The sequence below is a fragment of the Rhamphochromis longiceps genome, linkage group LG12 (assembly GCF_057381845.1).
Source record: "Rhamphochromis longiceps isolate RC_006_pf linkage group LG12, R_longiceps_female_GT1.1, whole genome shotgun sequence".
NCBI classification, from domain to species: domain Eukaryota; kingdom Metazoa; phylum Chordata; class Actinopteri; order Cichliformes; family Cichlidae; genus Rhamphochromis; species Rhamphochromis longiceps.
Window position 1 is genome coordinate 14,321,014 of NC_140568.1, and position 13,250 is coordinate 14,334,263.

At 38.8% G+C, this 13,250-nt stretch overlaps 1 protein-coding gene across 3 annotated transcripts in view; it reads left to right on the plus strand.

Moving 5' to 3' along the window:
- Positions 1 to 9,794, plus strand: part of ppp3cca (protein phosphatase 3, catalytic subunit, gamma isozyme, a) — a 35,863-nt gene extending 26,069 nt beyond the window's left edge. The window contains exons 11-14 of one of the 3 annotated variants that reach the window (XM_085424866.1): positions 1,019 to 1,103; positions 1,977 to 2,074; positions 4,800 to 4,826; positions 7,273 to 9,794. In XM_085424866.1, the coding sequence (XP_085280992.1) occupies positions 1,019 to 1,103; positions 1,977 to 2,074; positions 4,800 to 4,826; positions 7,273 to 7,424 (362 nt within the window). In that variant the 3' untranslated portion in view covers positions 7,425 to 9,794. Of the gene's footprint in view, positions 1 to 1,018; positions 1,104 to 1,976; positions 2,075 to 4,799; positions 4,827 to 7,263 lie in introns of all 3 variants that reach the window. The other 2 variants (XM_085424868.1, XM_085424867.1) reach the window with 2 other exon arrangements.
- Positions 9,795 to 13,250: the final 3,456 nt, after the last annotated feature.

Here is a 13,250-nt window from a genome sequence, read left to right on the forward strand (position 1 = left end):
AGGTACTGTGAATCACAGGAAAAACTCAGAAGGCCATTTCAGAACCGGAGAAGAGGAATGCTGAGGAAAGACGTAAGCATTCGCCACAACACTGCATGTCCACACGTCACCCGTGATGTAAATATTGTGAAAAAATAAACGGTTGTTTGTATTTCTAAAACAATAGGAGACCTTACTTTTGGGATTGTCCTCATATTTACCGGTGACCACATACTCATAGTGCTCCTAGAATCAAACACTTTTACTTGGTGATGAACCAGGATAATGTGTCCTGGACACAAACTACTCAGTGGGTTTGAATTTTTCTTAGTTTGGACAAATACATCCAAACAATGACAAGACAACTTCTCACTTTCTTTCTGTTCTTCACACATTACAGTAACCTGTGAATTGTGATGGATCGTGAGCTGGATGAGCTACTAGTCACATTGTAGACTCTGTTTTTAGTACATTGTTCTCTAGAATTGTGGCAATCAGGAAACAAAGGAAATAATCTTTCTCACTGACACACATCAAAAATTATTTTTCACAAATAATGGGGTAAGGGCATAGTTAGGATTATTATCTATGGTGAGTCAGACCTGAGAAGGTTAACACATTTATAACATGTATCAAAGCTAAACCTAGTTTAAGGCGTGTCTTTTGTCTAAAAATCCATAAATATAGGTGGCCTGCTCACCTGTGCACATGTGCTTAGGTTGTAGACTTTATACAGATTCATTTCTGCTTCTTCAGTGAATGAATATTTTAATTTGGCTTTTAAATTGGATGAAGTGATAATGAGTCCCGGCACTCACTTAACTGACATGGAATGCTGGGAGGTGATTTATGTGTAGCGCTTAATCATAATTCAGCCTCTGTCACACATGGCTGATGCTGAATAGGGAGTTCTGGTCCCTGAAGTACACGCACTCTGCTCTGAAACGAACGCGTGACCAAAGAGGGCGAAGAATATCACTCCCTCGGGATGGAAAGTGCGGTGTGCTTTGTCTTAACTCATACTACGCACTGTCTCCAGGCGGCACCTCAGCGATGCGCAAGGAGGTTATTCGGAACAAGATTCGTGCTGTGGGAAAAATGGCCCGAGTCTTCGCAGTTCTCAGGTCTGCCTTGACTTTGACATTCTCTTTTTTTTCCCTTCTTCTTCTATTTTTTTTTTTTTTTTTTTTTTTTTAAATATAATCCCAGTTGGAAATGCTTGTGTTCATGTATATATGCTAAAGGGATTTCAATGAGCTCAGTGCACTGGGTCATCACAATACCAGAAATAATTTGCAGGGCACCACAGGGCCAGTATGCAGCAGGATTGGTGAAGCTGAGTTTGAAAACACAGCGTTGGCCTGCTGGGATTAATGAGCGGGCACAAGATGAGTCACGATGCACCTAGACTCTGTAATGACATTACACATTATTCCAGATTAATGGCGCTGCTGCTAGCTCGTCACACTGCTGCAAGTGGACAAGCAGCCTATTTGTCAAACGCCTCCGTATGTCGAATACTGAAAGGGAGAGGGGGGGGGGTAAAAGAAGGCTAATGACACTTTTTAAAGGCACAGATGTCTCTGTAGGATAAGAAAAGGTGAAGTTTGCCTTTGAAGTGTCTCAAAGTTTCTATAGAATAAAAAGCAGAGGACCCATTAAAGGCAACATGTTAACATAAAAGTGTGCTAACACAAATCTGTACACTAAGAACCGAGTCTTAAAAATATTGGTTCAGCTGCTAAAATTGACACAAGTTGTCAGTGACCCAATTACAGAAGCAGGGCACATGCTAGCAGGTTGGCTGGAGACAATTAGTGCAGATAGTCCATCGAACCAAACAAAGACTGGATGAGACGGAGCAGGTGAAACATCCAGTGACCTCATGACCTCGTGGTTTGAAAACCGTCTCTAAACCACAAGGTGTGGGTCGCTGCGCTTGTTGAGACCTAAACTGTGTGTGCTCTTCATGCTCCTGTGTGTTGTTTTTGGACTAGGGAGGAAAGTGAGAGTGTGTTAACACTCAAAGGCCTGACCCCAACTGGAACTCTTCCAGTGGGAGTGTTGTCTGGGGGAAAGCAGACCTTACAGAGCGGTAAGTGTTTCTTATACTGTGTAACCTTTCCACTGTGTCCATTTACCACTTAGCTCTAATTAGACAGGCTCATTTCTTCACTCTGTGTCACAGAGTCTGTTTATTTAAGCACACCTGTTTTTCCCCCTGTTTTTGCTTTTATTACACACTTAGCTTTTCTTGCTAAGATTTAAGTTTAAAGATTGCCCTTATTTTCTTGTGGCAGTTATCCAGTTATCCTAGCCTGCTTATTCATGCTAATATATACATTATACACTTGCTGACATGTGAAGCAAGTCAGAAGAATGGTGGTTGAAGTATTACTGTCAGGACTCCTGACTCCGCCCTCTGATACCCTGATGTCTGTGGGTATGTGTAATAATTTTTGCAACTAAATTAATTTATTGCCATTTTTTTCCCTGCAGTTGATTATGTTTATTCTGTAGCAATGTTGCTTTCATTTCACCTGATTAGTTGGATGACTTTCAGGTCTTTGCTCCTCTGTTATATTGGCTTCAAACTCTGATGCAACATTTTGAGTGTGAAGTCATAAAAACTGACATATTTCAATATGTTTGCTCTAATTATTGTTTTTTTTTTTTAAATTGAGTCATCTCTAATGGGCTTAGCTGTAGAGTTAACATTCACAAAAAATAAATTCCTTTGGTTTTGTTGCAACTAAACTAAAGAAGCCACAGCTTCTGTGTTGGGGGTTTCCTGTTACTGAAGAATAAACCTGGTAATTTCCTTCTGTTTGGGTTGCAAAAGAGTGTGGAAAATACGGACATATCTGTGCATCTCAGTGACGCTGAAGAGACAAGTGTTCAGATACATTATGATACAGCCCTATACATGCAAACATATGTCACAACATGTCCTAATATAAATGCCCAAAGAAGTACCCAGTGACATTTTAAAACTGCCAGGCCATTCCATCTCAAATCAAAAAATTTTAAGAACATTTTCTCCAATATCCATAAAAATGTCACACTCCAACGTTTGGATATATTTGGATATATTTTGAAAATGGTCCATCGACCTGTCACTCGCGTTTTTTTTTTAACACTTTAAAATCTGAGGCCATTTTTGAACATTAATATTTCAAAAACTATTAAAGATAAAAGTGCGAACAGTTTTCTGAGCTTTCCCTGCCATAAAAATGAGTGAGAGTCTTTAATTTAGGGACGATAAATCACAACATGTCTGAGTTAAAATAGGACTTAAAAGAAAATTGAAGTCTTTGAAAGTCCCATATTTGAGCAGACACTAACCCCCCAAAAACTTACACATTGCAAATGAAAATGTTTGACAATTTCTGAATACCATAGAATTGTATTTCACAATAATGCAAAAATGACCATGTTTAATGTACAATAATGTTTAATGTGAAGTTTTCAGTCACAGAAACTTTCATGCAGGAGTGAGCAAGTACGACAAGTTGTATCATTACAAATATCAGTAGATAGCTTCTAGATGGTCTTCTAATTATAACTGAGAAAATAAATTTGTTAAATTACAGATTTTTGATTTTTGAGACCTTCTGTCCTGGATGTGTTTTATAATTCAGTAAAATTTAATCGGCCAACGATGATTTGAGATGGGATGAACCTGCTGCCATGTGGGAGACTTTTTCTAGAACAACTTCAGTATGTTAAAAAGAAGCATCCGAGGATTGTTTTCAGCTTTGTCTGTGAATATCTGATACAGCAGCTTCACCATTCGGTTATAGTCTCTTTGAAGGGTTCGAGATCAATGGTGGTATTCCCACCACAGGAAGCAGTGTCAGGACTTTGACTGCCTCCATGCGGCAGAAAGCTTTGGGGCTGAGCCGTGGGCCGGCTGGTCGAGGAGGTCAGCCTGTCACCTGGAAGTGGCTGCTGACCCTTTGATCTAAAGGTCAGCACCAGGCCTCACCTGCCACAGGACGTGCTGGGAGCCATGCTCTGCCATGCTGGAGGCTCACAGAAGTTGCAGAGCAATCAAAAGGGAAAACCACATGTTGTGACCTTTCTGAGAATGTCATTGTCCATGTCTGTTCCCCCAATCACAGCTTTCAGATCAGCTAGGCTAGTTCAAACAAGGGGAGCAGGGGGCTGTGTGTATTTTTATCCAGTCCTCCTTGATTCTCCGATTCTTGTTTGTTTCAATCTTGATGATAATATACCTGTGTATTTTATGAACACATAACATCATTGCTGCACTAATTAAATCCAGTTTGCATCAAATTTAAAGGAGAAATATTCGTCGTGTTTCCAAAAGCTGTAAAAATTATTTTAGTTCACTTTGGCATGAAGCTGATTGTACATGTGTAAATGAGTGTGTTTCTAAAGGGAACATCTGACTGCATGTGTGTTGAGCTGGACTGCCTGGTCATGGTTGTGCATCTCGCCCCCATCTTAGACTCTTAGTGTTTAACCAAATCCCCCCTGGCTCTCCACACCTAAGTCCTCGTGACCCTTTAACACCAACACTGGCTTAAAACTCCAGCAGACTTCTTCACTCTAACCTTTCCACCCAATCGCCTAAGTGTTTTGGTGACGCTTCACAGTTGCTATGAATTTTTGCCTCCCTTTGAATGAGCCATGGGTGTTGGCCTATATTCTGCCATCTGTTTCTTCAGATTATCCCACAGGGGTGTTCAGATTTATTTTTTAGTTTATTTTTTTAAACACTGTTGTATTTGCTGTCTCTGGCTACTTTGATGACTTCCTTTTCCCCCCTCCTTCCTCAACTCCCATTAACATAGCTACCGTTGAGGCAGCTAAAGCAAAAGGTATGCATTGGCTGTTTGGCTCAAATCCCCCTGTCTGTGTTTTGTGTGTGTTGTTCACCCTTTAACACAGACCCACTCCTCAAATATGTATTTTTCCCCCTTTCTGTTTATTTCTATTGATTATTCTGTTATAGTGAATCCCGTTATTGCTGGTTGCTCTTGCATCATCAGAATCTGTTGATAACACTGGTTCTGTCATTGTGAAAATCAGCACTAGTGTTTTCTTTGACAGACAGAATGAGGTGGAAACAGCAACAGAACATGAATTGAAACAAAATGCTTGAATGAGAAAGAAGTGAACATAAGTAATCGCCTTTTTGTAATTGCTGTGTTCTCTTTGTAAATACAGAAATCTTTTTTCTAAAACATTTTAATACAGGCAAAAAGCAAATTTGCACAGGCACTAATTAAGACTTAGACTATGTTGCTAAAATGAGATTCAAAAAGTGTCAACTACCACTGTATAGTTTAAAGCTTTGGAGGATTCAGGTCAGCATTAGCTAAATCAGGCTCGTCTCTGTATGTCTGAAAAATAAAGACTGTTATAAAGAGGTTATGTATTTTGTTTTGTCGATCAGGTTTAGGACATGATTTGTCCTTTGTTGATAAGAAGTCCCTGGCTGTGGTCACATAAGCTTTTCTTGCCAAGTGTGGCTCCCCACACAGAGAAAAGCCTGCTAAGACCTGGTTAAGATAAGACCGGGGACATCCCTGCCTGGGATATTTTCAGAATCTAATCCTGTTGCTCCGTTTGGCTGTTGCTACACCGCTCGTCTCTTCTGGTCGACAGTGATGGTTGGCGGATCAACAGGTCTCAGTTATCTCATCAAATCCATAAAATATTCTATTGCAGAAGACATTAACAGTTAACTTTGTAGATGAGGTAAAGCAGGAGCGTTACTTACAAATAGTCATCAACCTTTTATGTCTTGTTTATCAAACAGATGAGCTCAGATAGCTCAGTTATGTTTCAAATGTATTCATTTCAATTGATTTTTTTTTTAAGTAAACCTTTTAGGCCATGAAAGCGTACGTTAGACTGTTACCACTCAGAGTTACATTTACCATCAGTCTACAAATTTTAGTATCTGTTCATTCACACCTTTTAGATAAATATTTCAGGAATGCATCCTGTACTTTTAGGGAAATATTATAATTAATTATTTTGTGTAACTGTTATTTACTTCTGTAAATATGTCCGCTACTTGTCCTTTGCTTTTAGCTTATTATTTGATATTTATTCACAGCCATAATAGAAACAATATCATTTTACAATTTTTATCAGTCTAAGATAACTTATCTATTAATTTCAACCACATTTCCTGTATTTTAAGCTGCTTTTTGACTAAATTAAAATATAAATTAATCTATATTTAATTAATTAATATGTTAAATATTTTACATATTGACTGTTTTAATTTTAGACAATTAATTTAACTACATGGTGTTTGCGTTCTCCTAATCATTTCACTTATGTAACTATTACCAACTTTACTAACACATAACCATTCATTTCAGATAATTATCGCCCTATGTAACCTGTATTTTTTGCTAATTTTTTAAATTATGCATCAATTACTTTTAGCTAATTAGGTGATGTATGTTCTTCTGAGCTGTTTTATCAACAGTTAGCTAACTACATCGGTGCACAAATGTATTTTATCAGATCATTTTGAGTGTTAACTGTTTTATCACTGGGATAAGATTATTTTGGACATTGTCACAAGGACTAATATGTCTTTGTACCATATTCATTATATCAAATCAAAAATGTTTTCAAATTGGAATCTTTTTATACAACCGTGTGACCGATGCAGGTCTAAGTACCGCTGGTTGGAAATCGCAAAACTCAAAGTTGATAAATTCAATTATTATATTCAAGGAACTTTTTTTTTTTTTTTTAAATCACAGACATCTGGTTGTGCAAGAGTGGCCTTGAGGGTGTTTTTTGTTTGGTTTGTTTTTTTAATATATAATTCCCATATAAAGTGTTAACCACTGAGTTTTCACTGTCTGTTTACTTTGATAAAATGAGTGAAATATATGAACTGTCTCTTACAAGTTTGCTTTTCTATTTGCACTTGTTTTCTTTCTGGCTTCCTTGGCCGTTTCGGGACATTAACGTAAGTCTATAACGTGTGAGGTGTTTAATTGGTGTAGTTTGTCCCACTGGTGCTTGAACGTTAGGAGTCATTATTTAGTTGTGCATGTGTTGTATTTACAGATCATCCGTTCTGTGATTAGCAAATACTGTGTTTATTGCTCACCAAATGAAATCCCACAAGGAATGCATTTTGATTGAGGGTGGCAAAGAAAATAAAAAAAGAGAAAGCTAAAAATGGCGGTTTACAGTGAATACTTGCTGTGACGCACTGCTATTACTAAGCTGTTTCTACCTTCTTTTAATTTTCTCTTTGGTCTCTTTTCTGATTTTTAGCAATTCAAGGCTTCTCTCCCTCGAGGAAAATTCGCAACTTTGAGGAGGCGCGTGGCCTAGACAGGATAAACGAGAGGATGCCTCCGCGCAAAGATGGCCAGCAGCCAGATGGAACCACAATCAACACCAACACCCCCAACAAGAACGGCACTGATGGATAGGCAACTGAAACACTACCCTGCCATCTTTACACAACCCACACCACCTGAGTCATAGCCCCCAACTGCTCTCTCTCGCTGTCTCTCTCTCGCTGTCTTCATCTGTCTCCTCTGCTGAAGCTGCATGTCCATCATCTGCTCGCCCACAGCCGGGCAGTGAATGGAAGCAGACACATCAGTGGATAAAAACAAAAGGAGCCGCAGTGCTGGGAAAGCACTACCCAGCTGCTCAAGAAAAGACAAACATTTGACTCTTTTATTTATTAAAGATAACACAATATATCTAATAGGTTTTATAGCAAGAAATTACTGAATGAAGACATTTTACAGTCGAAATGTATTCTGTACACTGAGGCTATACATGTCGAAACGATTAAAAAAACCAAAACAAAACAAAAAACAGGATTTTATAAATTGAAGTTGGTACCAGTAGATGAAGATGAGTTTTTAGTCATGTTAAGTTTGTTTTTTGAACTGTTGTTCTTCATGTATTTGATAAGGGAAAGTACAAATACTGTAGCCTCGTCTGGGTCTTGCGAGATTCTTCCCGAGACATTTTGGACACTTGAGGTTCTACATACAGTATGCCTATATGTACATCAGTCAAAAGATAAATTGCATATGTATTTAAAAAAATATGACGGGAAAAAATATTAAATTCTATCTTATCTAATAACAATTTTTAAAAAAAGTAAAAATTTCTATGTGAAGACTTATGTCTTTAAGACTTTGTCTTATTTATACAATTTGAAGCCCTAAAGGTGGTTGTTTTTTGTAAAGTATTTTGTTCACTTCCAGAGGAAACGTTTTCCTGTGTTATGGTTTGTAAATGACACGGTTAAAGTGAAGGATTAACTCTTTATGTGCAATGATAGTTTGTATTTCTGGCTGTCTTGTGCTGGTTACGACGTGTTCACTTGATGGCAGCTAGGAAGTTCTTGCTGCCCTTAACCCCCGACCCCCCTCAAAAAAAGAAAAGTACAAAGCATGTCTTATTCTACACAGCAACCAGACCCATTATTACTCCTCTCTGGGTTTGAGCTCCGCACATCAAGATTACACTAAAAGGACCAGATTTCTCTCCAGTTATTGGCCAGAAGAGGACCTGCATGTCGTACTCTCCTCAAAGCAGACTGATGTTCATTATTGCATAGGAAACTTCAGTGTATTTAACTGAAATATGGCAGTTTGATGTGATCTTTTATTGTAAAACACTAAAAAAAAAAGGGGGGGGGGCGGGGCATGCTTTTGGGGGTTTACCTTTGTTTCTCAGTCTGTATTAGTGTCTCCATCTACTGTTGATTAGGCAGTATTCTTTTAAATTGTGATAACCGTGCATATCGAATAAGGGAAACATTTGACTTGCAGTGAAGCAACAGCAACAACGTTGCCGTACTTAAATACGATGGACTGAGTCATTCCCCCCGGCAGGGACAGCTGTCTGTCAAGGCCTAACAGTACTGTAATCATCTCAAGCTTGGCTGACTCACATACCCAGTATCTTATTTTTACAACCTATGGTCACACAAAGGTGGTGAACCATTAACACCTGCTGAGATTGCTGCTGTTGCTTTCTCTCTCTCTCTCTCTCTCCCCCTCCCTCTCTGAAGTGTTCAGCAATCCAGCTCCGCTCTGGTCTGAACATCTCCACTTCTCGCCGGCACTCCCAACCCTTTAAGACCTGCTTTCTCTAGGACACACTGATCTGACTCTACTGGTGCTTCGACACACCTGACTGTAATTCAGTTGTCTTTCTGTCACTCATGGAACGGAGACATAAGCTTTAAGATTTGCTATTCTGTCGCGAGTTTAACCCCCCCACACACCGCTTTTTGCTTTTATTTTTTGGAAAGAAAAAAAAAGCACGAGCCATTTGCGTTCATGTGCCATGCCACCTTGGCCACACATGTCAAACTCTGATCTGTGTGAGTGTGCTTGTGTGGATGGTGAACAGAGTCCAGCCAGGAGGCTTTTGAGTCTCACGTGATTAAAGATGACGTTTCTTTATATCCTTAAATTTTCCAAAATATTGTTGTTTGCCATTATGTTCTGTAGTTTCTGGGAAGGCTTCCGAAAGTGTTTGTTTTTTGTTTTGTTTTATTGGTTTACATTCAGAACTGTGATGTTGACATTTATTTTAAAGGTAAGGCTTTATTGGGTGAGGCATACAGTATACTGACCTCCTGTTAGGTCCTATACATATCTTGCAGAATGTTAAAAAAAATGTTGTTCATCATATCAGATCTTATAATAGCTGTAAAAAAAAAAAGGGGGGGGGGGAGATTAAAAAAGCTGTACTGTATTTGTCATGCGAGGCCATGAAGTCTTTTATGTAGATGTATCACTTGGAAAAAATAAAATGAAAATAAAATACAGTGATTTATGTGACTTCTCTGTTGTATTGAAAAACCAATTTTTTTTTAAAAAGCTCAAACATTCATTCTGAATCACCAACATGTTCTCACTCCCAAAGCACATACTGATCAGCAACAAGAAATACTGCTCGGGCCTGATATTGTGTTGAATGAAAGTAACTGTTGTCTAGAGCATTTCCACAGATGAGGTGAACAGCACCGGTTAGCACTGTCACATTATAGCTATAAGGTTGGTGGTCTGAATCTACTGGGGTCCTTTTATGCCTCTGCAGGTTCGATTCACTTCAGTTTTATTTATACAGCGCCAAACACAACAATAGTCACCTCAAGTCGCTTTATATTGTAAGGTAGACCCTACAATAACACATACAGAGGAAAAACCCAATAATCATATGACCCTCTATGAGCAAGCACTTTGGTGACAGTGGGAAGGAAAAACTCCCTTTTAACAGGAAGAAAACCTCCAGCAGAACCAGGCTCAGGGAGGGGCGGGGAAGAGAAGGAAGACAGGATAAAGACATGCTGTGGAAGAGAGACAGAGATTAATAACAAATATGATTCAGTGCAGAGGTCTATTAAGACATAGTGAGTGAGAAAGGTAACTGAAGAACAAATACTCAATGCATCATGGGAATTCCCAGCAGTCTACAGCTATTGCAGCAAAACTAAGGGAGGATTCAGGGTCACCTGATCCAGCCCTAACTGTGCTTTAGCAAAAAGGAAAGTTTTAAGCCTAATCTTAGTGTCTGTCTCCTGACATTTTTAAGTGAATTTCATTACAAAGACACACACTCACACTTTTTCTGTTTCTCTCTCACACACATACACACCACAATAAGATATGATTTTTGTATCTGTGTATTTTTGAATTTGTGTGTTCTAGGTGTTGTATACATCCATACATTACAAATTTTTATTTGTACTCTGTCCTTTAATTATACCCCCCCCCCCCCCCCCCCCCACACACACACACACACACACACACACCACATGTAATGTAAAAGCTTTAAATAGCATGACTAGAATAAACAAATATTTGGCTTTCCAGAAGACATTCTTAAGGTCATCATCAGTCATGGATTGGCCTTCCCTGGAGCCTCAACCTTACTGAGGCAGTGTGGGATCATCTTGACAGAGAGTAGAATAAAAGTCAGCCACCATCCAAAGACGATCTTTAAGTTCTCCAGGGGAACTATTCCTGAAGACTACTTAAAGAAATTACAAATAAGAAGATGGTTGGGCAGATGGGATCACCACAATTTGTTTTAGCGGTTTGCAGCTCATCGCCTCTGTATTCTGCGAGCATTCTGTATAACCTGCTGCTGTGCTCTGAATCGCTCATGTAGCCCTCACCCCTCACAGATCGGCTCATTGTTTCTGTTTTTAACACATCACCTTTAAGAACTGACCATTCATTTGCTGTCTGATGTGTATATCTCACCCCTTAACAACTGAAAACTTGCTTGTGATACCTGTTTAACATTGTGTACAAACCTGGTGGTCCTGCTCCTAATAAAGCATCAATAAGACGCTCACTTGGCAAAAAAGAAAAGTACAGAATTGTGCTGCTGGCCATTCTTTACTCAGTCTGATTTTGTAAATAACATAGATAAAAATGTCAATTGTGTAAATGTTTATTACCATGATACACATATCTTAATATATATTCTGTTAACACTGCACTCGAATGCACCACACAGCATCAAACTCAGACAGTCACATCAATAAAAACAGTTTGAAATGTTTATATGATTCTGAGAAAGAACTGCCTCCAGATTGTGAAAACAGACTTCATTTGGTCATGCACAGTCATACTCTCTGCCTTTACCTGGACAAAATAAAAATCATGAGTCACATTCAGGGGCGGAAATGGTTGTGCTTATTTCTAACAAAGCAGACCAAACAGTGCCTTAGAATGCAAAAACAGAGTCGCTGCGATGAAGCCCTCAGTGGACGGCAGGCCAGTAACAATCAGAGCCCATTTTGTCCCTCCTGCAACCAGTTAGATGCTTCAACACTGCATAAAAACAAACCACAGAGGAAACTGGTGACAGCAGCCTCATACTGACAACTATAAGAGCTGTTAGGATTGGGCTCTGTGTCAGGTATCAGACCCCTGGTGGAGGTACAGACAGAAGAAAGAGCACAGAATGACCATACACTTAATAACTCAGTTTTGATTTTTAAAAACTCTTTTGAATCATCGGGTAGCTGTTTAGCGAAGTTAAAAGCAAGCTAACAAGCAAAGAAGAGATTATAAATACTGACATTGCTCATTGCATGTCAGTAATCAATTAGCTTTGATCAGTGGCTGTTGATCAGTGGTCATGAGAATTTGCATATTAATGATTATAAAACTGACCTCACAGCCCATTGTTCCTTCAGTGGGCTGGTTTCAGTCATTGTGCAAATGTACTGCTTGTAAGGTTGGGGAAGCCTGCAGTCAGCTGAGACTGAAGAAGCCCCTTAGATGAGTGATGAAACGTTTCTCCCTCTGAAAACGCTACGTCCAGAAGAACAGAATCAACAGCAGTGTTGTGTTTAAAGCTTGCTGGGCTGAAAGGTAGCTAAGTGGTGATAAAAACTACTGTTGCGTTGAAGACGATGGGCAGCAGTTCAGTTCAGTTTATATGATGACGGTTCACAACAACTGTTGCCTCACAGTTGTATTGCATTGTTTTGTAATGGTGAAAAGAGCTTCTGCAAACCCCAATTCACTACAACCACCTTCCTTTTAACAGTTGTTAAATATTTATTCTTTGTAAAGAACTGTAAAATATACAATCTTAGATAATATCTTAAATAAGATATATCTTGTCTAATCTTATTTAAGGTTGTTCCACTCATTAAAAAATATAGACTAAAAACTGGACAGAAAATGTGTTATGCTTCACTTTAAAGCCATTTCACAAAGTCTGTAGACTGACTGTGGTGATCACTGTGCACAGTGAATCTCAAGAGTCTAAATGAAAGCACAGTTTTAAAAGGATGAGGGCTTTCAAAATGAAATATGGCAGTCTGGGTTCAAATATTTACACTATCTCAAGTAGCCACTAGATGGCTGTAGTTGAGCAAGCACAAATCTTTAGACCGAAGGTCATTATTTACAGTTTTCCAAACTACCATAGGCTGCAAAATGCTCATAATCACAATTAAAAAAATGAAATAAACAGATAAATAAATTAAATTTCAAGAAAACATTAAAATGGGAAAATGTAGGTCATAGCTTGTTAATTTAAACATATTCCAATATTCGTTATGTCACTGTATCTTTCATTAACGGTGACTTCTATCACTGCTGGGTGTCACCACTTACAGTCCAGTTTCTTGGCACTGTCCCATGGATGATGGAGTATTTGCATTTTGTTCTTTTTTTTTCTCATTGCAGTGAGTTTCTCATACCCAGCAAGCGAGTGGAGGACCGTGCTCCTTGTCCTCCACTCGCTTTCTTCTG